The sequence below is a fragment of the Megalobrama amblycephala genome, linkage group LG4 (assembly GCF_018812025.1).
Source record: "Megalobrama amblycephala isolate DHTTF-2021 linkage group LG4, ASM1881202v1, whole genome shotgun sequence".
Lineage (NCBI taxonomy): Eukaryota > Metazoa > Chordata > Actinopteri > Cypriniformes > Xenocyprididae > Megalobrama > Megalobrama amblycephala.
The window spans coordinates 49,980,670-50,002,574 of NC_063047.1; the positions used below are offsets into that span (position 1 = coordinate 49,980,670).

General features: G+C 37.7%; 2 protein-coding genes across 2 annotated transcripts; both read right to left on the reverse strand.

Moving 5' to 3' along the window:
• Positions 1 to 242: 242 nt before the first annotated feature.
• Positions 243 to 13,332, reverse strand: mepcea (methylphosphate capping enzyme a). Its single transcript, XM_048189787.1, has 6 exons — positions 12,925 to 13,332; positions 12,702 to 12,729; positions 7,243 to 9,079; positions 4,348 to 4,566; positions 740 to 863; positions 243 to 654 (listed from the first exon to the last, which is right to left on the reverse strand). The coding sequence occupies exons 3-6, from the start codon at positions 9,046 to 9,048 to the stop codon at positions 602 to 604; spliced, it is 2,202 nt and encodes a 733-aa protein (XP_048045744.1). The 5' UTR covers positions 9,049 to 9,079; positions 12,702 to 12,729; positions 12,925 to 13,332; the 3' UTR covers positions 243 to 601.
• A 3,421-nt stretch (positions 13,333 to 16,753) lies between these two features.
• her1 (hairy-related 1) lies at positions 16,754 to 21,597 on the reverse strand. Its single transcript, XM_048186604.1, has 4 exons — positions 19,012 to 21,597; positions 18,796 to 18,891; positions 18,615 to 18,708; positions 16,754 to 17,877 (listed from the first exon to the last, which is right to left on the reverse strand). The coding sequence occupies exons 1-4, from the start codon at positions 19,051 to 19,053 to the stop codon at positions 17,108 to 17,110; spliced, it is 1,002 nt and encodes a 333-aa protein (XP_048042561.1). The 5' UTR covers positions 19,054 to 21,597; the 3' UTR covers positions 16,754 to 17,107.
• Between the last annotated feature and the right edge of the window lie 308 nt (positions 21,598 to 21,905).

The following is a 21,905-nucleotide window of genomic DNA, read 5'->3' on the forward strand; positions in this document are numbered from 1 at the left end:
TAAAATTTTAATTTTTTTTTTAGAAAATGAGTGATGGTTTCTCTAGATAAGACCCTTATTCCTCATCTGGGATTGCATAGAACGCTTTGAAGCTGCAATGAAACTGTAATTTTGACCTTCAACCGTTTGGGCTCCATTGAAGTCCACTATATGGAGAAAAATCCTGGAATGTTTTCATTAAAAACCTTAATTTTCGACTGAAGAAAGAAAGACATGAACATCTTGGATGACATGGGGGTGAGTAAATTATCAGGAAATTTTTATTTGAAAGTGAACTAATCCTTTAACAAGAATTACTTGGGATTTGACTGAATTGAATTTAACTTTGTGCTTCTTCATGAGACCGTCCTTTATGAGAGATCATCTTGTTTGAGTACTTTGATCTGAGGCTAAAATTCTACAGTAGAGTCCTTGAAAAAACAAAATTGTGAAATTTTCCTTTGTTTTCAATGGCAGGGGAAAATTTAATCCTATTCAGCACCAATGAGATTCCATTTCACAATATTGAATGTCTCATCTCAATTTAAAGTTCCAGTGACTTCAAATGCTGGTTGTTTCCAAAATCTTCAAATTTGTGGATTTCAAAGTCAAACTGGTGGTGTCACTTCTGAGGCGAGGGTCCTTTGTGAAAAAGGTAGACTGGTCTCTGAAAGCCTGAGAGAGAGAGAAAATTGAGAAATATTTACATACACAGCACAATATCAGAGGTAGGAATTGCAAGGCATTTCAAAGCTCTTACCTCTAGAGTAATTTTGTGGAGTTCCGATGAGCTCGTAGCTGGAGAAGCCCACATCAGTAGTCAGGTAACAGGAGAACTGGTCTGGTTTTAACCGGATGCTATGGTAATTCTTACAGATGTCCTCCTGAGAAATCGAACAACAATTTGGTTAAACAACAATTACATATCTAAAACTGACCATTTCAGCTTTAAATTCGATAAGTCACTCTAAAAGCAACTGATATACTGATACACCAGTGATGTCAGTTGATTTCTGTATTGATTTGCCATGTTCCTACAAACCATTAACCTACAGTCAACAATACTGAACATTGGTGTCTTATTATATTGTTGTTTCATTCGTTTCATAAAAGCAATAAGCCACTTGTTCTGAGGTAAATTTACTTAATCTGTCTTGGTGTAATATTTGACTTGAACTATAAAACACCCTCTTTAGAAAAGTTTTTTACTTAGATACTCATCCTAAGGTCAGCAATTAATGCAGGCTTTAAATTAATATAAATGCCCCCAAAATTCAAGATACAATGGCAAAAAAAAATGCCCCTGTATGAGTTTTTACTCTTATATATACACTGTCCTCCAAAAGTTTGGAAACGCCCTAGAAAAGTGGGGTTTTGGACAATATTGGCATAAATTCTTTTTAATTTGTGATAATTTTGCACTGATATGGGACAACACAAACTACGAAATAATTTTATTATATAAACAGTTTATACACAGAAAAAAAACGTAGATTTTCGATTCATCAAAATATCCACCATTAGCAGCTATCTGACCTAAACTGGGTTCTGATTGGTTCATTGTATTCTAAACTTAATTGGCAATCAATTGTTGAAGCTATTAAGGTGTGCTGACCCAAAATATTTTACAAACCTGGGGCAAGTTTAAACCAGTAACCAGACATCACAGCTGGCAAAGGGGCATGTCTGACTTTGACATGTATATATTGCCATTATTATGTAATCAAAATGAAAATTATTATTGCTGGTCTTCAATGATAATGTCAAGTTACTGTAATGTATTTGCACCACAAAAAAAAATAATAACGATTTATGCTGATATCATCCAAAACCACACTTTGCCAGGGGTGTTTCCAAACTTTTGGAGGGCAGTGTATATTACAAACAGGATAGTTAAGCAATCTCACAAAAGCAAGAGTGACATTTCTCCTGAATATCAGCACGAATGCAAATGTGATAATTTCATACATAAGTTCAACAAACAAGAAGTTTAACTATATTGTCTGTTTTTGCTCAATTTCACAATGAAATCAGTTACAAACAAAACCACAGGAGAACCATTGTAGGTCTCTGAGCTAGAGGTTTGCAGGGTCGGGTTAAAGTTTCACGAATAGCTTCGGGTTCAGGTCTGTAACTGAGAAAAACTATATAGGCTGTTATATAAGTCTTGTGAGCCATCTTCTTTGTTGTGCTCGAAAGAGCGGGCGAGAGTGGGAGCGCTTTTAAAATTCACATACATTAACTGTTTGCGCATGTGATCCCACTCTCGCACACTCTTTCGGTCACAGCACGGCACATGACACTCAAACCTATGAGTGCGATAAGGAAAACAATTACTGAGGGAAAACATATTACAGTGCCAAATGATGCAGGGAAAGCAGCACAACGAATTCTACCAAATAACAGGTGAGACAGGTAATAGCATAATTATACACAAGCCACTAAAATTACTACGCAATAATTTGTGTGTAAAGTGAAAGACTGTAAACTGAGAGCAGCCACAAATCAAAATACCGCGCTGCCGTCTCAGAAATCAGAGCTTTGTCAAGAGTAGGTCTACTGTAAAATACTACATCATTTGATATGTATATTTAAATGTAAACATTATATGATATCATAGACAAATAAGTGTAAACTCTATGAATGAAATGAGCCAATCGTGCTCGTAAATCAAATAGCCGCGTTTCTCTTGCGTCTCTCAGAAATCAGCTTTGTCAAGAGCAGGCTACTATCACCTAAAACACTACATCATACATATTTTGTGTTATTTTATTTGATATGTGTATTTAAATGTTTAAAACATCATACGATATGATAGGCTACATGACTGAGTGCAAGCTGTATGAATGAAATCAAGCGCGATAGCAAGTCAAATGGCCTCTGTGCGTCTTTTCTATTACTTAGCCTTATGTTTCTGTCTATTTAAACGTTGTACGATATGATCTTGTCATTCAACCAATAAATAGCTCAGCAGTTACGTGCAGTGTAGGTCTTACAAAGCGGTCTTGACTTATGATAGCAAGAATGGTACATCTCTACAGCGACGGATTTCGGGGTCGGGTTCGGGTCGGATCAAACGATCTCGGGTTCGGGCCTCAGTTAAAAGCCCATGCAGACCTCTACTCTGAGCAAACACAGTGGTGCTTTGATGCTGAATAAATAGGCATTTTTAAATGAAATCAGGTGAGTGAATAATTCAATGACCAATTCATAAAAGCAGTCATTTGATCCTAAATCAATCAGCATTTTGAACAAATGTGTTAAAATTTAGTGATTCAGCTCATTCATTAACCCCTTAACTCAACTTTAGAAAGTGTAAAACTCTTGCAGTTCAAAACACTTACGCTACGTCCTACGCCTTCCATATTTAAATTATGGAAAAATCTTTTTCTGTAAGTTGAATATGGAAGGCGGTCTGGGGGAAGCTAGATATTTGACTTTATAACTTGTTAAATATGGATATTTTTCTTGCACAAACATATTACTTCACTTCAGAAGGCTTTTATTAACCCCCCGGAGCCGTGTGGAGTACGTCTATGATGGATGGAAGCATTTTTTTTGAGCTCATACTCGTTGGTCCTGTTCACTGCCATTATAAAGCTTGGATGCATCAGGATATTTATTAATATATCTCCACATGAGAAAGAAGAAAGTCATATACACCTAAGATGGCTTGAGGGTGAGTAAAGCTTGGGGTAATTTTCATTTGAAAGTGAACTAATCCTTTAATTAAGAATGCTTTGGAATATAGACCTAAGTTTGGTCTTGTTTTAAAGAAGACACTCAGCATAAGTTAAAGTATGAAAAAATTACAGAAGTTTAAATTTACTGTACTAATTTTATTTTATATAAGAGAGTAGCCAGTCAAGCAAACACGCTCTGTAGGATACTGTAGAGACATGGCGGCGCAAAATGGCGAATTCGATGTAAGGCGACCCACGATGTATATAGATAGAAAGGCTCATGGCTAAGGTAATAAAAACATAACGGTTCATTATGTAAGGTCTTTATACACCACTGAAAACATAGTTATGTATATTATATTGCATTTCAGTCAATAGATCCTCCTAAATATTACATACTGGACCTTTAAGTGACACTAACTGGCAAGTTTTATTTTTAAAAGTATAATTCTTTTTTTTTTCCCCCTATTGTTTTACATTTCTATTTTCAAAATGTTATATTTTAAAATGTTAATCTCATTACATTAACTGTATTTGCAGTTTAAATGCATCACAGATCAATCCTTTAGAACAGAATCAGATCACAAGTAATCACAGGACACACATTTGAGAACACCACTAGGTTTAAATGTCAAACATCTTAGCTGAAAAACTGATGAAAACTGACAAAAAAAGGGGGCCTTACAGTGAGCTTTTTTCTCTTGCTGTAGGAGCTCCAGGGTTGGGGCTCTAGAATGAAGAGTCCTCCTGGCCGCAGGTGATTGTAGACCCTGTGGAAGAGCCGCTTGAGTCCAGCATCACCCCAGTTCAAGTGGACCCATTTTGTCACACTCAAACATAGGATCACATCATACTCTTGCTTTTGTATCTGCACCAGCATATCACTTTCCAGCACATAGTTCCCCTGCGTGAATTAGACAGAGAGTACTATGAAACAGGATATGCCTAATAGTAGTATTTTAACACAAACATACACGTGTTTAGAAGTTACTGTGCCACACCTATTCCTTCCCCTGAAAATTCATCTGGTCAGAAAGTTGTTCTTGAGTGATTTAACGCATTAAAACAGCCAAAAGAGTCCACCTCCAAATCTCTATGAAACTCTTGTCTCTAGATGTGGCTCGGGTCACTCCATCACTGTAAGTCTACAACTACTCAAATGCTAGTTTATCTTTAGCCTAGTTCCATGTGTCTACAGTGCTTGAACAATTAAAGGCACAGTATGTAAGTTTCACTGCTAAATCAAGAAAACAACAGATTCAAACAAGACTAACCGTGTTGAATTATATAACAATGATTTGTTTTCTGTCAATAAAAGTATCCAGTTGCTCATCTGTCTAATAAAACACCTATTTTAACAATCTAAGCGCATGGCGTAGGTGCACTTAGGGCGTGTCCGAATCCACTTTTGCTATTTTAATGACTGAAAAAATGGTTGCCGCATGGTCCAAAAGGGTTGTCCCTAGTCTCTTAATGAGTCATGGATGTATTTTGGGCGTAACGTGCAATAAACCAATCAGAGTCTCCTCTCCTGTTCCCTTTGAAAGCCAGGTGCGCTTGCACCATGGTGGATTGCTATTTATATGGCGGAATTTGCAAGCGGAAAGACTGAACACTTCTCCAGAGAGGAAATGGATCTGCTTGTGCGTGAGGTTAGAGTTGTAATTCTTTTATTTTTAATATTTGGCATGTTTGTGTGCTGCTGCACGTCCCTGTGTGTGTAACAAGCAGAGTGTACGCGTGTTGTGAACCCGCCTATAGGTGCATATTACGAACACGCCCTTTAAAAAACAAAAAAATAATAATACTCTGCCTTTGACTGCACCATTGACCAAGTGAAACTTGGTGTAAAGTCATTTTCAGTTGCAACACGCAAACAACGTGCCTGAACACACTTCGTTTTCTGACCAGCACACTCATGGGCGAACAAATGGGCATGAGTGCATTTGTTAGTTAAACAACGGGGCGCTGGATGTGAAAATGATAATTGCGTCGGACTGAAACTAGCAAAAAACACTTGCGGCGCACCTGGCGTCGCATTAGGCCGGGTGTATGATGGGCCAAATGTATTAAACATCTTTGGTGTTTCTATGGCTTCTACGGAAGTAAAATCGGAAATCAAGGGTAGCACAGATATGACGTCATTGACAGGCGTCACAGTGACATGGGCCATGTCACTGGTTAATATAACGATACAAATCCAATTTCTTTGGATTTAAACATTGTCGGAAACATTTGGGATAAAGTACACAAGTCAAAAAAAACAACAACATTGTTTAAAGGATTAGTTCACTTTCATATAAAATTTCCCTGATAATTTACTCACCCCCATGTCACCCAAGATGTTCATGTCTCTCTTTCTTCAGTCGAAAAGAAATTAAGGTTTTTGATGAAAACATTCAAGGATTTTTCTCCTTATAGTGGACTTCAACGGACTCCAAACGGCTGAAGGTCAAAATTACAATTTCAGTGCAGCTTCAAAGAGCTTTAAATGATAAAAAAAGGGCTTCAAAAATGTCCTACGCCTTCCCTATTCTACTTACAGAACGAACGCAGCGCCAGTTCCTGTTTTTGCGTAAATTGAATAGGGAAGGCGTAGGACATACAGCGTAAGCTTTTTGAAGAATACGGAAAGCAGAAGCACTTGCAAGACGATCATTTATTTATATAAAAGCATATACATTTAAATTTTTTCGAAAATGACTGATCGTTTCGCTAGATAAGACCCTTATTCCTCATCTGGTATCATTTAAAGCTCTTTGAAGCTGCACTGAAACTGCAATTTTGACCTTCAACCGTTTGGACTCCAATGAAGTCCACTATATGGAGAAAAATCCTGGAATGTTTTCATCAAAAACCTTAATTTCTTTTCGACTGAAGAAAGAAAGACATGAACATCTTGGATGACATGGGGTTGACTAAATTATCCGGAAAATTTTATATGAATGTGAACCAATCCTTTAAAACAATGTTATCTTTTTTTTTGACTTGTGTACTTGCATTATCCCAAATGTTTCCGACAATGTTTAAAACCAAAGAAATTAGTTATTTTAACCAGGGCTTTTTTGGACATTTTAATCCAAAAATCTTACATATTGTGCCTTTAAAATTATTTCTTTACACAAATGTGTGTTGTACACAGAGGAGGCTTTATAAAATTCAGGTAAACAGCCAAGACTACTATGAATGACAGGATTGCATTCACTGCGTTTTCACTACTCAACTAGTACCATTTAGTCTATACCATTGTGTTCAAATAAGCTCTAGGTAAAGAGTGCATGTATAGTGCATCGATATTGTATGTTGTGTATATTTTGTGCATTACATTTTAAGTCAAGTTACATTTATTTATATGGCACTTTATACCGTACAGAATGCAGCTTCATAGTGATAAACAAGGAAATAACAGTGTTAATGTTGCAAAATAATAGTGTCATTATTCAGCTCAATTTAGTTCAACGTTATTTCAATTTTATACTGTACACTGAGAGTTACATCAAAAATACTTGATACAGTCTTTTTAATAGAGCAAAACTTACCTGTCAAATAAACATGAATGAATGAAGTTTTTCAGTCTTACCTTGACAAAGGTCACGTTGGCAGGGAAATCTCCAGGAGGGAGACTGTTTGTGTTCATCTCAGGCAAAGGGGGGCCAGCTATGGGTCCTCTTGAGATCCGGAGCGAGACAGGGAAAGAATGCTTCCCATCAGAGAGACTTACCGACGCTCCATCTTCCATTTTCCCACTCATTCCTCGCTGATCAGCCTCTCTCTCTTCTCGACCAACTTCCATTCCTTCCCCAACCGTGCATTTGTTCACTTCATCCACATGCTTTGTTTTTTTCTCCTCCCCATCCTCTTTCACAACAAAACTCTCGTCTTTCTCCTTCCGCTGACTCTTTTCTTCTAATAAATCCTCCTCCATCCTATCCCCTCGATCCCCCTCCCCATTTTCCCCAGAACGTCGGGCCTGCTGCGTGTGGACCTCAGAGAGATAGTGCCGTATATTCTGCCGAGCAGCATGTATCAGCGCTGCATCAATATCCAGGCCAACAATCCGTGCCGGTTGCCAATTTTTGGCGATGGACAGCGTCAGGTGGCCGGTGTTACAGCCCAGATCCAACACGGCTTTCCCTCGGAACCACTCGGGATTCAAAACACGCATACGAGGATCCTCGCTCAGCCCTGGGTTCCGATAACCGTAGTATTTATTATAGTTGCCATACTGAAACTTCTTCTTCGGCTGTTGCGGGTGCTGGTTGTTGTTGTACGGCGGCCTCCAATGTGGCCTCTCTGCATCTCCGGTACGAGAGCCCGACCCTGGGGTGTGAAAGGGCTGAGAATGCCTCCCAGATTTCTGACCCCAACTTTTCACCTCATTTGAACCGTCTGCGTTCTCAAATCTGCCGCCGGCACGCCTGCGTTTGCGCTGCCTGTTTGATGGAGCATTGGTGGGGTTTGTAGATGGAGGTGCAGTTGAGGCATCAATGGCTTTCTCCTTCACCTCACCGCCATTTGTGGTTAAACCGGGCTTATCTGAACACCGAGCCTCAAGAGTCTCATCGGATAACATTTGGTCCTCAGGAACCACCCTTTGTTGAACCCCTAAGTCTGAATGCGTCAAGGAGAGATCATCTTGTACTGTTGCACACTCGAGTAATTCAATCTGTGTGACTCCTTCAACAAAACCTTTTCCACCTCCTCCAGCACTTGCTCCATGGTGCTTGTTCCGATGTCTTCGCCTGCCTCCGCTGCTCTTTAAGGGAGACGCCAACAGACTGCTATCTCCTGCACTCGGGCAATTGAGATTGAGGGGGTCTGTGATATCTCTGGGGATCAGGATCTCTACAGGGTCTCTGTTTTTGGCTGGCAATGGCGAGGACTTGGGCGTCTCTGCGTTGAGAGCCCGGTTCACCTCTTCATCCAGAAGGCTGTTAAGGTTGAGTGGGTCAAAAATGTTCCCGCCCAGCAGGAAATTGGTTGGCAGGACTGACTCGCTCTCTGAGTTGGCACGCCGTCGTCGTTTGCCATAACAAGGGTGTTTAAATCCAATGCTCATAGTGTTGCGGCGCTTATTGACTTTCTGCTGTTGAGGTTTGGGCTGCTGGGTGCCATTTTGGGTTTGTGTAGACGATTCAAACCCAACAAACACACTGTCACTCACAGCATTGTTCTCTGTGGCAGCGGTTTTCTCTCTGTGCTGCACTGATGTCTCATTTCCTGCTTCTTCACCACACTCTTTTCTGAGGTTTATAACTGTGGTCTTCCCGGATGGATGGGGAGTGCTGGTATCATTTCTAGTAAGTTCTGAGTGCTGTTGGGAAGAAGGGTCTGTTAGCCCCTCACAAGATAAAACAGTTCCTTTATCAAATGACATCTCTATCATTTTTCAGGCTGACGCTGGAGGAGACATGGATCTGAAATGAAAGCACAAAGCGATCATCCACAAATCCTTGAAATTACAAAATCATTACTATAGATACTTAAAAGACGGTGCTGTGTTCATACTGGAATTTGGCTATCCAATCCTAAAGGATCCTAATTAGTGACAGATAGGGGTGTAACGATATTCAAACCGAACCAAAAAACCACAATGGTACGAACCGCGATACTCTCAAGGCGTACCGAAAGTGCCCTGCCCCCTGCTGCCCCACCCAGCCCTGGCCCATTGGATCGAATACAGTGTTGTAGCCCAACCACCATTAATCGCAATAAGCTCCACGTTGTTACTTTTGATAAGAAACCAAGTGTCATCTTTCAAATTCTGTCAATTTTATCATGAAATTCAAACAAAAAAATGCCGTTTTGAAGCTCTTTAATATGTACAGGCGCCTCATTTCAAGCGACAGAGCGGAGCGCGAGTGAACACGAACATCTCTTCCTCTTTAATACTAGCGACAGAATAAACAAGAATGAACATCTGGAGGTATGCTGAAACGTTTCAACTTTAGGCCTTTCTCCGAAATTTGCATGCAAAATTTTCAAACGTTAAAAAATAAATAAATTCAACCTCATGTTATGTAAATCACGTTTGCACAGTGCCTCCGAAACTTTCATCAGTCATGAATATATACGGAACAGGTTAAATTTTCTGTGTTTTTCGCATCCGTGGCACGCGTTTTGAGAGACTTTTTGACAATTCAGAGCCACCGTACGCGAACGCCAAAATCCAGAATGCCATCTGACAAGTTGATCCACTGAGCCACTGACATCCTGAAGTAAACTTTGAAACGCTCGGTATAATCACGCAGCTCCTTGATGAAGTGAACTCTACTTTCTCTCTATGCAATCTCCTATGAAATTTCCTTTCTTTTTCTCTTTTTAAGAAGAGAGAGAACAATTAAATTGTGCTCACTGCTTGAAGACTCCATTTTGTATTGTTTTGCAAATTTTTTCGCAACGGATTCATTAATACGCATCAGACTCGGTGTGCAAGGTCTCTGCGTGACGAATTTAAGATCACGAATACAAAAAAAACGCATGTGAAAATTTCGGACTTTACTGAAACGTATAATATCTTGTGTAATTGCTCAATCCGTGTTCCAACGGCAGAAAGACGTCAATAAAACAGCTTGAAAACACTGTGTCGAATAACATTTACCTCAGGCAACTCCACAGCTTTAGTTTGCAAGAGAAATGAACTCTTTCGCTAAATATTCATTATATTTTACTTAACTTGTTAGTGACTTGATTATCTAATGTATTTTTAAATGATTATATTTCAACAACAAATTGGAGTCATCACCATCTTTAGTATCATTATTGTAATTATTACTGTTATTATTATCACTGATATTACTGTTGTCGCCATCACAAAATATTATCATTATTATTATACATGCAATTACTATTTACATGCTTCTACTATTGCCCATCTGTCATTTCTGCTTATTTTTCATTGCTATAATGCAATTTTAATATTTGATTTATAAGTTAACTTACGTGCAGTTTACAAGTTTGCATACAATTTGTTATTTGAGTGTTGATTATTATATCTCAAAATAAAAAGAAACTGAATTTAGGGGCTCTGAACCTTTAATATTACAATGATGTGCAAGTAAGGGCTCCCTATATAGTTTACAGCATTAGCAGAGATCATTTTATTTATCCTTAAGAAACTTTTAATTATAATTGAATTCATTTAAAGTCAGCGACACAATTAGTTCACTAAACAAGACTAATTTTTTTTTTTTTTTTTTGAAAAGCTATTTTGTTTAGTTTTCTCCCCCTGCTGTACAAAACCCAGGTACATACTGAACCGTCAGTTTTGTGTACATTACACCCCTAGTGGCAGACTAATAATTGTGACCCTGGACCACAAAACCAGCCATAAGGGTCAATTTTTTGAAATTGAGATCATCTGAATAAATAAGCTTTCCATCGATGTAAGGTTTGTTAGGATAGGACAATATTTGTTTGAGATACAACTATTTGACAATCTGGACTTTGAGGTTGCAAAATAATCAAAATATTGAGAAAATTGCCTTTAAAGTTGTCCAAATGAAGTCCTTAGCAATGCATATCCACATTTTTCATACATTTACAGTAGGAATTTTACAAAATATCTTCATGGAACATGATCTTTACTTAATATCCTAATGATTTTTGGCATAAAAGAAAAATCAATAGTTTTGACCCATAGTACAATGTATTGTTGGCTATTGCTACAAATATACCTGTGCAACTCATAACTGGTTTTGTGGAACAATATCACAATTCAGTCCCTAATATCAGTCAGACAACGCATAGTCTAGTATTTGGTAATTTTATGCAATTGGCAGATTAACTAAAATAATTCTGTCTAGTTTCAGGTCCAATTTATTTAGTTTGGTTTGTTAATTTTGGGCAAATATAGCAATTTTGCTATCATGTACATTTACGTATAATATCAGGTGACAAACTATTCTTTAAATGTATCAAAATATCAATTAAATAAAAACACAATCCTCATGAAAATGTCTTTCAGAACTCCAACAGAACTTAAAAGATTAGTTCACTTTCAAATTAAAAACTGTCATTTTGACCTTCATCCATTTGGGCTCCATTGAAGTCCACTATAAGGAGAAAAATGTATTTTCGACTGAAGAAAGACAGACAGGAACATCTTGAATGACATGGGGGTGAGTAAATTATCAGGAAATTTTAATTTGAAAGTGAACTAATCCTTTAACTAAAATGATTCTGTCTAGTTTCAGGTCCAATTTATTTAGTTTGATTTGTTAATTTTGGCAAATTTAACAGTTTTGCCATCATGTACATCTATTCTTTAAATGTATCAAAATATCAAATAAATACAAACACAATCCTCATGAAAATGTCTTTCAGAACTCCAACAGAACTTAAAAGATTAGTTCACTTTCAAATTAAAAACTGTAATTTTGACCTTCATCCGTTTGGGCTCCATTGAAGTCCACTATAAGGAGAAAAATCCTGGAATATTTTCATCAAAAACCTTAATTTCTTTTTGACTGAAGAAAGAAAGACATGAACATCTTGAATGACATGGGGGTGAGTAAATTATCAGGAAATTTTTATTTGAAAGTGAACTAACCCTTTAACTAAAATGATTCTGTCTAGTTTCAGGTCCAATTTATTTAGTTTGATTTGTTAATTTTGGCAAATTTAGCAGTTTTGCCATCATGTACATCTATTCTTTAAATGTATCAAAATATCAAATAAATACAAACACAATCCTCATCAAAATGTCTTTCAGAATTCCAACAGAACTTAAAACAAAAAATCTTTCAGTTTCTGATTATGATTCCCAATAAGACAAAAAAAAATGTTTTTCAAGATTTTAAAACTCCAATAACTTGCAATTTCCTTTAGCAAGATGTTATTTCAACACGCAAAGTTCTGATAAACATGACAAAATCTACAACAGTACCCTAAAAACGGGCTGATGTGTTATATTATAAAATAAATTCGTATCACAAACATTCATTTTAGGATTTTTGCAAAAACTCAACATTATAAAACTAATTAAACAGAAGAGAAAAAATGAAGTTTGCATAAAATCCTCAAAGAGCTTAACGTTACCTGGCCTGATGCAAGGTCCTGACAACATCTGTCAAGAGAGAAAGAAAGTAAATGTTTAGGTCAACGTTGGCAAAACGTCCACCCACCTTCAGTGTCAGCGCCTCCTCGACACTGCTATTACTGATACTCTGTATAAACCCCGCCTCCAAGCGTCATTTATGAATAATACATAGCACAGTAAAATCAGCACGAAGAAAACAGAAGAGAAAAAAGGAAAAGATACCTAAACAGGATCAGTAGTGTGTTCAACACACAGCCCCGGGGCTCTAACTCACTCCGCCCTCTCTTAAAGGCACACAGCCCAATGCCTGCCTCTCCAGCGGACGAAAAACCCCACAACAGCCTGGTCAGTGTAGCGACAGCTGTCCTCGCACATCCCGCACTGAGAGCGCCAGTGCTTGACCGCACAGCTGTCCGCTGACGTCAGGTTCACAATCAAAATAATACATTCAGAGGACACGCCCCTTTAAAAAAATTAAGCTTATATACGAACTAACACTATTTTAGAATTTTAGCAAAGCTGTGTGGAGGTATTGATCACAATAATAGTTTTTTTAAGAACCCTAAGTGTGCAGCTGAACTACTCGACTGAACTTACTAATGAGCTGCAGAGCCTCACTGAGAAAAACGGGGCTTTCGCTGCTTTATATATTTCGAACGCCTGATGACGTCTCGAATGAGCAGGTGAAACAGCCAATAGCACGCCTCTATTCGTTTCACTGTCCAATCATGGAATATGGAAGGGCGGGATTAGCCTAGATTCTTCTTTGTAGGTGCCCTGGGCATGTGCCTGCGCATAAAAGTCAACTTTATCCTCGTTGAACTTCACGTATATGACGCATGGTTCATTTTATTCCCTTACAATAAGACGTTATCGTAGAAGTTATCTTGTTTGTTTGTGTTTTTGGCTGTTGTTTATACACTGCACACTTCCTCACAGGCATTAAGCAACAAGACGCTTCATAGCTTTTCTATCCAGCATGTAAATAAACGACATTTTTGACTCTTGAGGGACAGATAGTGCTCTAAAATGCACATTTTGCAACTGAAGGTTGATTATTTATACAGTACGAGTTGCTTACTTCCGCTATTGTTTGCTATTTTAAGCTAAAAGCAGAAGGTTTTTGGTTCCCGCCCCCGCGTGTGGTTGCTGTGCATGCCATATAGAGTCACTGGGATTTGTAGTTCTGGCATATTAGATATGAGTAGAATACAAAAATACACTGTTTTAACAAGTCACATCATAGTTACCATCACAGACAGTTCACCCTGTTAAAGTAACAGCTGTAGTGGGGCAAAAAAAGTATGAATGAACTTGAACCCAGATGGTCATATCTCTATCAATGAGTGTCAAGTAGTCCTATGTCCTTAAGAATTCCCGAAATGCCATATAAGGTAAGTAATATATATATATATATATATATATATATATATATATATATATATATATATATATATATATATATATATACATATACAGTATGCCTTCCTTCCTGTGACAACTGTTGTTGCATTTTCCGTTTTAGGATGACCAGACGTCGCCGTTTTTCGGGGACAGTCCCTGTTTTTGGAGTCATGTCAATGAAATGTCCCTGTTTTACAGCAAGTTACTTCAAAACAACCCGTAAATACAGCGCAAAAGCCCCACTAACAGACTGCTGGTTGCCAGAGCAGACGTGTAGTGATTATTTTCACCAACAGAGGGGGCTGCAAGCTACACTGACTACTTGCTCTCCACTACTTTAGCATGAAAAACTTTCGACGAGACACGAGCAAGCACTGTTATACTCAAATATCAGAGACAAAATTATCGGTTTCAAGGTAGTCACAACAACTCACGTTAAAGTAATACTGTTTGCATGTACTATAGAATATTACAGGGCCTGGACAGGGTGTGGGATTGTTTTGCACACACAAATAAAAACCAACAGACTTGTATTAAAACCATTTATGGTAAGTTTGACATGCAAAAATCATAATAAATATTAGGCTATAATAACATTACCCACAACATACAAAAATATATTTATAAATACTAATATATACTAAATAATATATACTAAAAAGGGTTAGTTCGCCCAAAAATGAAAATAATGTCATTTATTAAAGACATAGGCCTACTTGATAGTCATTGATAGAGATATGTGACCAGTTGGGTTCATCAAGTTCATTCATACTTTTTTGCTCCACTACAGCTTTTACTTTAACAGGGTGAACTGTCTGTGATGGTAACTATGATGTGATGTCGGTTCAGAGCGCCAAAGTCACATGATTTCAGCAGTTTGGCGGTTTGACACGTGATCCGAAACACTGATTTGACACACTGATTAATTACGCTCCGAGGCTTCCTGAAGCAGTGTTTTGAAAAGGCCTGGTACCAGTACACAAAAGCAATGTGGGACGAACATGATCACTTACACACATGTACGCTTACACACACAGGCTTGTGTTCACTCTTCATTCCTGTTCTTATCTGCTTATTGATGATTTTTCTGTTGGTTTTATTTCTTATTCTAAAGTTAATTATTACATACATTTGAATTATTGAAATAAATTATATGTAATTATAGTCAAGTCTTATCTTTTAGTGACACTTTAGTGACACATTACTGCAAAAACCCACTTCAAAAGACCTTACACAACAATAACAAATTCTAAACTTTGACAAAAAACTTTTTTAATGCATTTTACAATGTTTAAATGTAAATATTCACAAAATATATATGACAGCAGCTGTTAAAGGAGCAGTTGGCCACATCCACAAAAATGAATGGATCTCTATGGGCCTCTGCCGGACAGATATGGTAATTACCTCTATTTTTCTAAAACTGTAATTCCTACAAGCTAACCAGCAGATGGCAGAATTCTGCATCGCATCTATAACACCTAGATCAATATCCAGAAACAATTCATATTTAATTTTGATCATTACAGTTTATATATGTAATTTTTGAGGAATTTTGCAGTAAATATGTAAAAAAGTAAATTTATGGATAATCCAAGGCACTCGAATCATGTAAAAAAAAAAAAAAAAAACTATTTTAAAAAGCCTTTATTTCATCTTGGGTAATGTAAAAAAGTAATTCATATCCCCCCAACACAGCATAAATGTATAGATGAGAAGTATAAATGAAAAAATGTATATATCATTTGTATTATATATATTATATATAAATATATACAATCCCTCTATATATTTTCAATGAGTGTAAACAAGAAAACGATCAGAACATGAGAGTAAATTTATTGCCGACATTATTACCCAAGAAAAAAATGGATTACACATGACCCATTTCTGGGACATTTTGTCACGATCTGGGATAAGCTGTCACAATGGAACCTACCCACAAGTTTCAGATGTTAAATAACATTTCAAAGTGTTTAAATTCATGTTTTGACTGTTTTTATGTCAGGCGGTACAACCACATAGTTGTATGTATATACTGTAGTTGTACCATCTGACATGGAAAGTGTACCAACATAACCATACTTGAAATGAGCAGTTTTTACCAGTATTTGTGAGGGATCTACAAACCATTCGCTCTGACTCCAGGATCAGTTGGGCTCCTCTAAATGATGATTTATAATGTTTACTATTATTACATCATCAATTCATAATAAAAGAGCCGTGTCTGCAGTTGTGCCACCCTGACATTCAAATTGCTGGACAAAAGTTTTAAAACTACTGATATTTATAAAATGAAAGGTTTCAAACCTAAAATAGTCTTTAGTTTGTAATTTTTTATTATTAAGACACCATTTTAAATAGCTCGTCTGTTCATTTGTTCGGATAGTTGCACCACCTGACATTTTTGGGGTTTAAGATAACAAAACAGAAAATAATATGTATTATTTAAATGTACTATAAAAATAAATTCAAACTAAATAGGTTTTATAGAATAAAGTGATATATGTCATGAATTTATCAAATTATTTTAAAAGGAAATAATGCACAAAAATATGCACATCATGTCATTGACCCGTGTGTGTGTGTGTGTGTGTGTGTGTGTGTGTGTGTGCATATAGAAGAGTCATACAAATTAACAAAATTATATAGATTTAATAAGTAAAAAATGTACAATTAATTTATACAATGTACAATAGGGACAAAATAAATATATTTACACAATTTGTATACAATAAAGAATTTCAGATGCAGAACAAAAAAGGAATGTGACAGTGGGAATAGGAAGCACAGAACACATACATGAACACTGATAGCAGCCGAGTCATCACAGAGATCCTAATGTTTCTCGCTCACCTTCACTTCTACATGTGCTTCCTGATGATAACAAGAAGTCTTTTCCATGTGAAGCCCAGCCTCCTCAGCGTCTTAAGGGAACTCTGATGGGAAGCTCTGTGTTTAACTGATGAGCTTTAAGTCACTAAGTGTTTTTGAGTTGTGCTCACCAGGGCCTCCACACAGACTGTGGCTGGTTGTGGAAAAGAGCTCGTCTCAGAGTCCGGGGTTGGCAGGAGGAAACTGAACCAGTGGGTCGCACTGGAGTGGGGGATCCCACGGAGACCTGAAGATGAGGTCCTGGGACTACAGGCACTGCAGAGGTTGGGAGACTGAGAGAGGATGATGATGACGAGGAGGAGGACGAAGAGTCACTGGAGAGTGGTGAGATGGTGGGAGGGAAAGGGAAATGGCAGGGGACAGAGAGGTATGTGGGAGAGCTGGAGAAGGGAGGAGAGCTGCTTGAGTAACAAGGAGAGGGTGGAGGAGAGAGGGAGTATGGAGGGGAAAGGTAGGGATGTGTCATGGGCTGTCCTGTGGGATGAGGGTGGTGGAGCATAAAAGATGTGGGATACAAACTATTGGTGTAGGAAAAGGGTTCTGTGTTGGCTCTCATGGGGACGTCCGTCCTGCATGTCAACTCTGCATTGGGGATCCATGGATGATGCTGGCTGGAGACTCTGCTTTGGGGGAGAGTGTTGCTGTAGGAGTCGAGGTGGTGACACAGGCCTTGAACGAAGCTGTCTCGCTGAGAAGGCTCCACGCAGTCAATGAAGCTGGCCAGGCGGGAGATGCACTCCTTAAAGCCAGCTTTGTAGATTGGATTAGAAGGCATCTGTGCATTGATGGGCTCGGGGACTGAAGCAAAATGCACATGGGGTCTCCTCGGGAGCTGAGTCGGAGCATCATGTGGATCTGAGTCTTTGTTAGAATCGCCTGAGGTGGGACGTGGAGGTGTACAGAAAAGGTGCAAAAGCGAGAAGAGGAAGGGGTTAAAAATTGAGTGTTTAGGTGAGATAGAATAACATGAGATGGTTGTTATTGAAGGTTTGTTCAAAGGAACATTTGAGAAGAGCATTGAGAAGAAACATTTAGGAGTTTGGTTTATTGATTGCCAGAATGGAAAGTCAGAGAGTGAGGTACATGAAGTTATTTTAGGGTTAGATGATTGAGAAATTGAGGATGATAAAAAGAAATAGGGAGGGGGGAGAGACAGAGACATAAAAATCAATTAGAATCATCACACTCAGAAGCAACTCAAATATCAATCAGTACCTAAAAGTGAATTTTCATTTTCAAAAATGAAAATTCTGGCATCATTTACTCACCCTCAAGTTGTTCCAAACCTGAACTTCTTTCTTATGCTGAATACAGAAGAAGATACTTTGAAGAGTGTTGGAAACCAAACAGATGACGGTAGCCATTGACTTCCATAGTATGGATAAATAATACTATGGAAGTCAATGGTTACCAACATTCTTCAAATTATCTTCTTCTGGGTTCAGCAGAAGAAAGAAAACATGCAGGTTTGGAACAACTTGAGGTTGTGTAAATGATGCCAGAATTTTAATTTTTGGGTGAACTATCCCTTTAATCTAGAGCTGTACACAAATATAATATTTCATTTTATGAAGCCCACTTTTCAATGAATGAGGAATAGACAGAAAACTTACCTTGACTATCTCTCGCAGCGGTCGCTTTTGTCCTAATGTATTCAACGGTTAATTCCAGAATTTCAGCCTTCTCCAGTTTGGGGTTTTGAAGTCGCTGTAAAAGTGAATGTAAAGGCATTATGTTGCTGAAACATTTCAGTGCTCATTATGTTTATATTAAAACTAGATTATCTTTTCTTACCGAGTCTAGAGTGTTATCCAGGAGAAGCGTTCGCAGCTCGTCTAAACGCTGATTAATCCGGTCTCTTCGTTTCTTTTCTATAACCGGTTTCAGGATCTAGATGGAGAACATTATATATTTAATTTAGCCATTTAACATGCACAACCAAAGACTTTAGTTTGAATTAAAAAAAGATAACTTCTTGAGAAATTCTAGAATTAAGAAAGAAATACTCACTCTCTTGGTTGGTCGTCGACTTGCCATTTTTGGAGTAACCATGATCGCGTGAAGAGTATGAAATAAACCGTCAATAGTATATTCCCGTTGGTCTCAGTTGCGTGAGGAAATTATTCTACTGTGAAAAAGCTCCTCGCGAACTCTTGCCTTTATTGGGGATGCTGGCTTGTCATTGGTGGTGAGGAGGTGTCAATGACGTATAACCGTATGGTCGTGTACCCCCTTATGGCTTTGTGCTGTTATCAATTACCCTTTTAATATATTCCAAGATAAGAAACTATAAATCGATTAAGTTAAATCAGAGATCCTTACCACACATGATGTTCCAGCAAACTTATTTTAACAGCGAAGATTAGCGAACTATTAGTTCGTCTTATAGGCTATATAAAGCTTTATACGTGAATATAAATGCATGATAATGAAAATGCACATATTTTAAAAGCCATTAGAAGTTTGCTAAGAATAATCAATCATGCAGTAATAGAATGCTTATGAGTTTATGGACTAGTTTGTTCATTTTATTGCGCCAATAAGTCAATGCAAAGCCAAATTGCATTGCATTTTGAACACAAACTTCTTGACACTCAATTCGCCAACATGCTCACCCCGTTTAAAGTTCACGACCTCTAACCAACCAACTTTTTCCCCTAACAATTCAATGTTATACAGGTTCAAAACAATGATGTTGGATTTTTTTTCTGAAAACTAGTGTATTGATATAATTCACGATAAGCGGTAGCTACACATTTCCATATTTTTTTTTTCAAATGCTAAAGTCTAGCTATATTTTGTTCAGTATGGTTGATAGCTAATGTTGGTCTATGATTCATTTCTCAATAATATGTTTTGTTTTTAAGCAATTTTTTAGTAAAACCAAAGCCGTGTAAGTGCGATTGGAAACTTCAGTTTTTCTCGTGGGAACAGAATATTTTGGCACTACACATGTGTAAAAACGAACACACTCACACTAACGGCGCTAGACTGAATACTCAACCTTTCAGAGGCGCTTAGAATTTCATTAGATGCTCAACCATTTTCGTGCATCGCCTTCGCACCTGAAGCGGGTCAACTTTCGGCGCTCTTGTGTGCAGAAACGAATCAACACCGATAAGAAATGGTCTGAACTTGTAACGCGAGATTTAATATGTATTATTTATTAAAAAAAATATGTCCATAACTGCACAACTTTTAAATGCAAATCTTTATGCCAATATGTGCGTTCGTGTGAGTTTCTGCTTTTCCAGAGTGGGTGTAGCTACTTTAAAATAAAAAAATAATCATTCATAATTCTAAAGTCTGAATGTTGACGAATATTTTTCAAGGAGATTAATGCAAATAGCCACTTTGGTTTTCCTTCACATGCTCACCAATGAGGAACGTCAAATAGATATCTCACTTTGCATGATGAGATGTTGCTCTTTGACAATGTTAAACAAAATTATTGAACTGGAACCATGTGTTGCTTCACTTCTTGACCCCTGCATGGGCGTCATGCATCATGTCTAACCTTATGAAAAGTCCCGTGGGAAAGTTTATTGTTTGGTCAAGAGTGGTGGCATACACACCTTGCTCATAATTCCATTAGTATTATGATTCTTTTAACACGTCTCTTTAACAGTGAATATGGCGTGAGGTCAGCTATGGACAAACGGTCAAGATCTTGAAATGGGAGCTCACTTACAACACAACAATCATAAGTTGGCGATAGTTTATCGCGATTTAAGAGTCACAAAACTCAATATTGACCAAAGCAAATGTCTGTCTGGATTTTAAAAGTTACCATGAATGCCAATCTGCAGGGGTCCAAGAAGAGGAAATCCTATAAAACTTTCTCAAGTCGCCTCAATTGTTCTTTTTACGGAAATCGGACATTGAAGTTGCTTTGTATGAAGAGGCTATGAAAGAGTTTGAGTAATTTAGAATCATCTTGTTCAGTGCAAAACCATTAAGAGTTGGTTTCTGATATGCATCCCCACTGTCTGATGACCGTCGACCAATTAGTCAAATGTAAAACTTAGCGCACTCTCACCTGCTGGACCATTGCAGAGCAAATGGGCACGTGGAAACTTTCGGCACTTGAGCGCATGTTGCATAGAGGTGTGAATTAGCCACGCTTTCGAGCATGTGTGAGCACGCGTCGTCTGTGTATTATAGGGCAAGTAAACGCGAAGGTTTGAAAAAATATCCCATGTGACTGAGTGAATATCTAAATCTTAACCGGCGTCACATATTGAACTTGGTCGACATTTCGCCAGCATTCACTGGAGATGAGAAAATGGGTTTCACTGACATAAAATGGCGCGAAATTGATGCTAAACATTAAACATTTCTGAATTTCTATTAAATAAATGATTATGGCATTGGTTTCATACATACTGATGCTCAATCTCAGGGATTATCAGAAAGATACGCGATTACGAGCGATGTGGATCGTTAGAGGCCGTTAGATTCAACTTGACCTATCATTGTGCTTATTAGCTATAGCATACTGCTGGAAACTGAGCAGATGCACACACAGCATCAGAGGGACTTTTTAAGTAGGCCTAATCTATATGGATATAGAAGAGACATTTCGTGCATTCGTAGATCATCTGTCTTGAGGTCTAAGCGCTATAAAATATCGTATAGCCTATATTATGTCAACACTGCCCACTAGGGGGCCTCAGTAAACTTCCAAGTGTGCTGCAAGATTGCTTAAGTGGTTTGGAGCTGCTAAAGGTCTGGGTTGTCAATTATATCTATGTCTGTTAAAATTATTTGTTTTCACTTATAATGTTCTTCGGATATTTTGAAAGACATAAAAAAAGGAAAGGAAAAATTTAGGTCTAAAGGTCTGGGTTAGCTCTTATTATGCTTACAAATAAGAAAAAGGTCAAAGGAAATTATTTCTAAAT

Bases quoted from the DNA above. Each gene is read 5' to 3' on its own strand.
- mepcea (XM_048189787.1), bottom strand. From the start codon at position 9,048: ATGATAGAGATGTCATTTGATAAAGGAACTGTTTTATCTTGTGAGGGG. The intron at 4,567-7,242 runs GTAAGACTGAAA...TAATTCACGCAG, and splicing joins CCAACGTGACCTTTGTCAAG to GGGAACTATGTGCTGGAAAG. The intron at 864-4,347 runs GTAAGGCCCCCT...TCGATTTCTCAG, and splicing joins GCAAGAGAAAAAAGCTCACT to GAGGACATCTGTAAGAATTA.
- her1 (XM_048186604.1), bottom strand. From the start codon at position 19,053: ATGGTTACTCCAAAAATGGCAAGTCGACGACCAACCAAGAGA. The intron at 18,709-18,795 runs GTAAGAAAAGAT...TCACTTTTACAG, and splicing joins TGGATAACACTCTAGACTCG to CGACTTCAAAACCCCAAACT. The intron at 17,878-18,614 runs GTAAGTTTTCTG...GTCCCACCTCAG, and splicing joins CGCTGCGAGAGATAGTCAAG to GCGATTCTAACAAAGACTCA.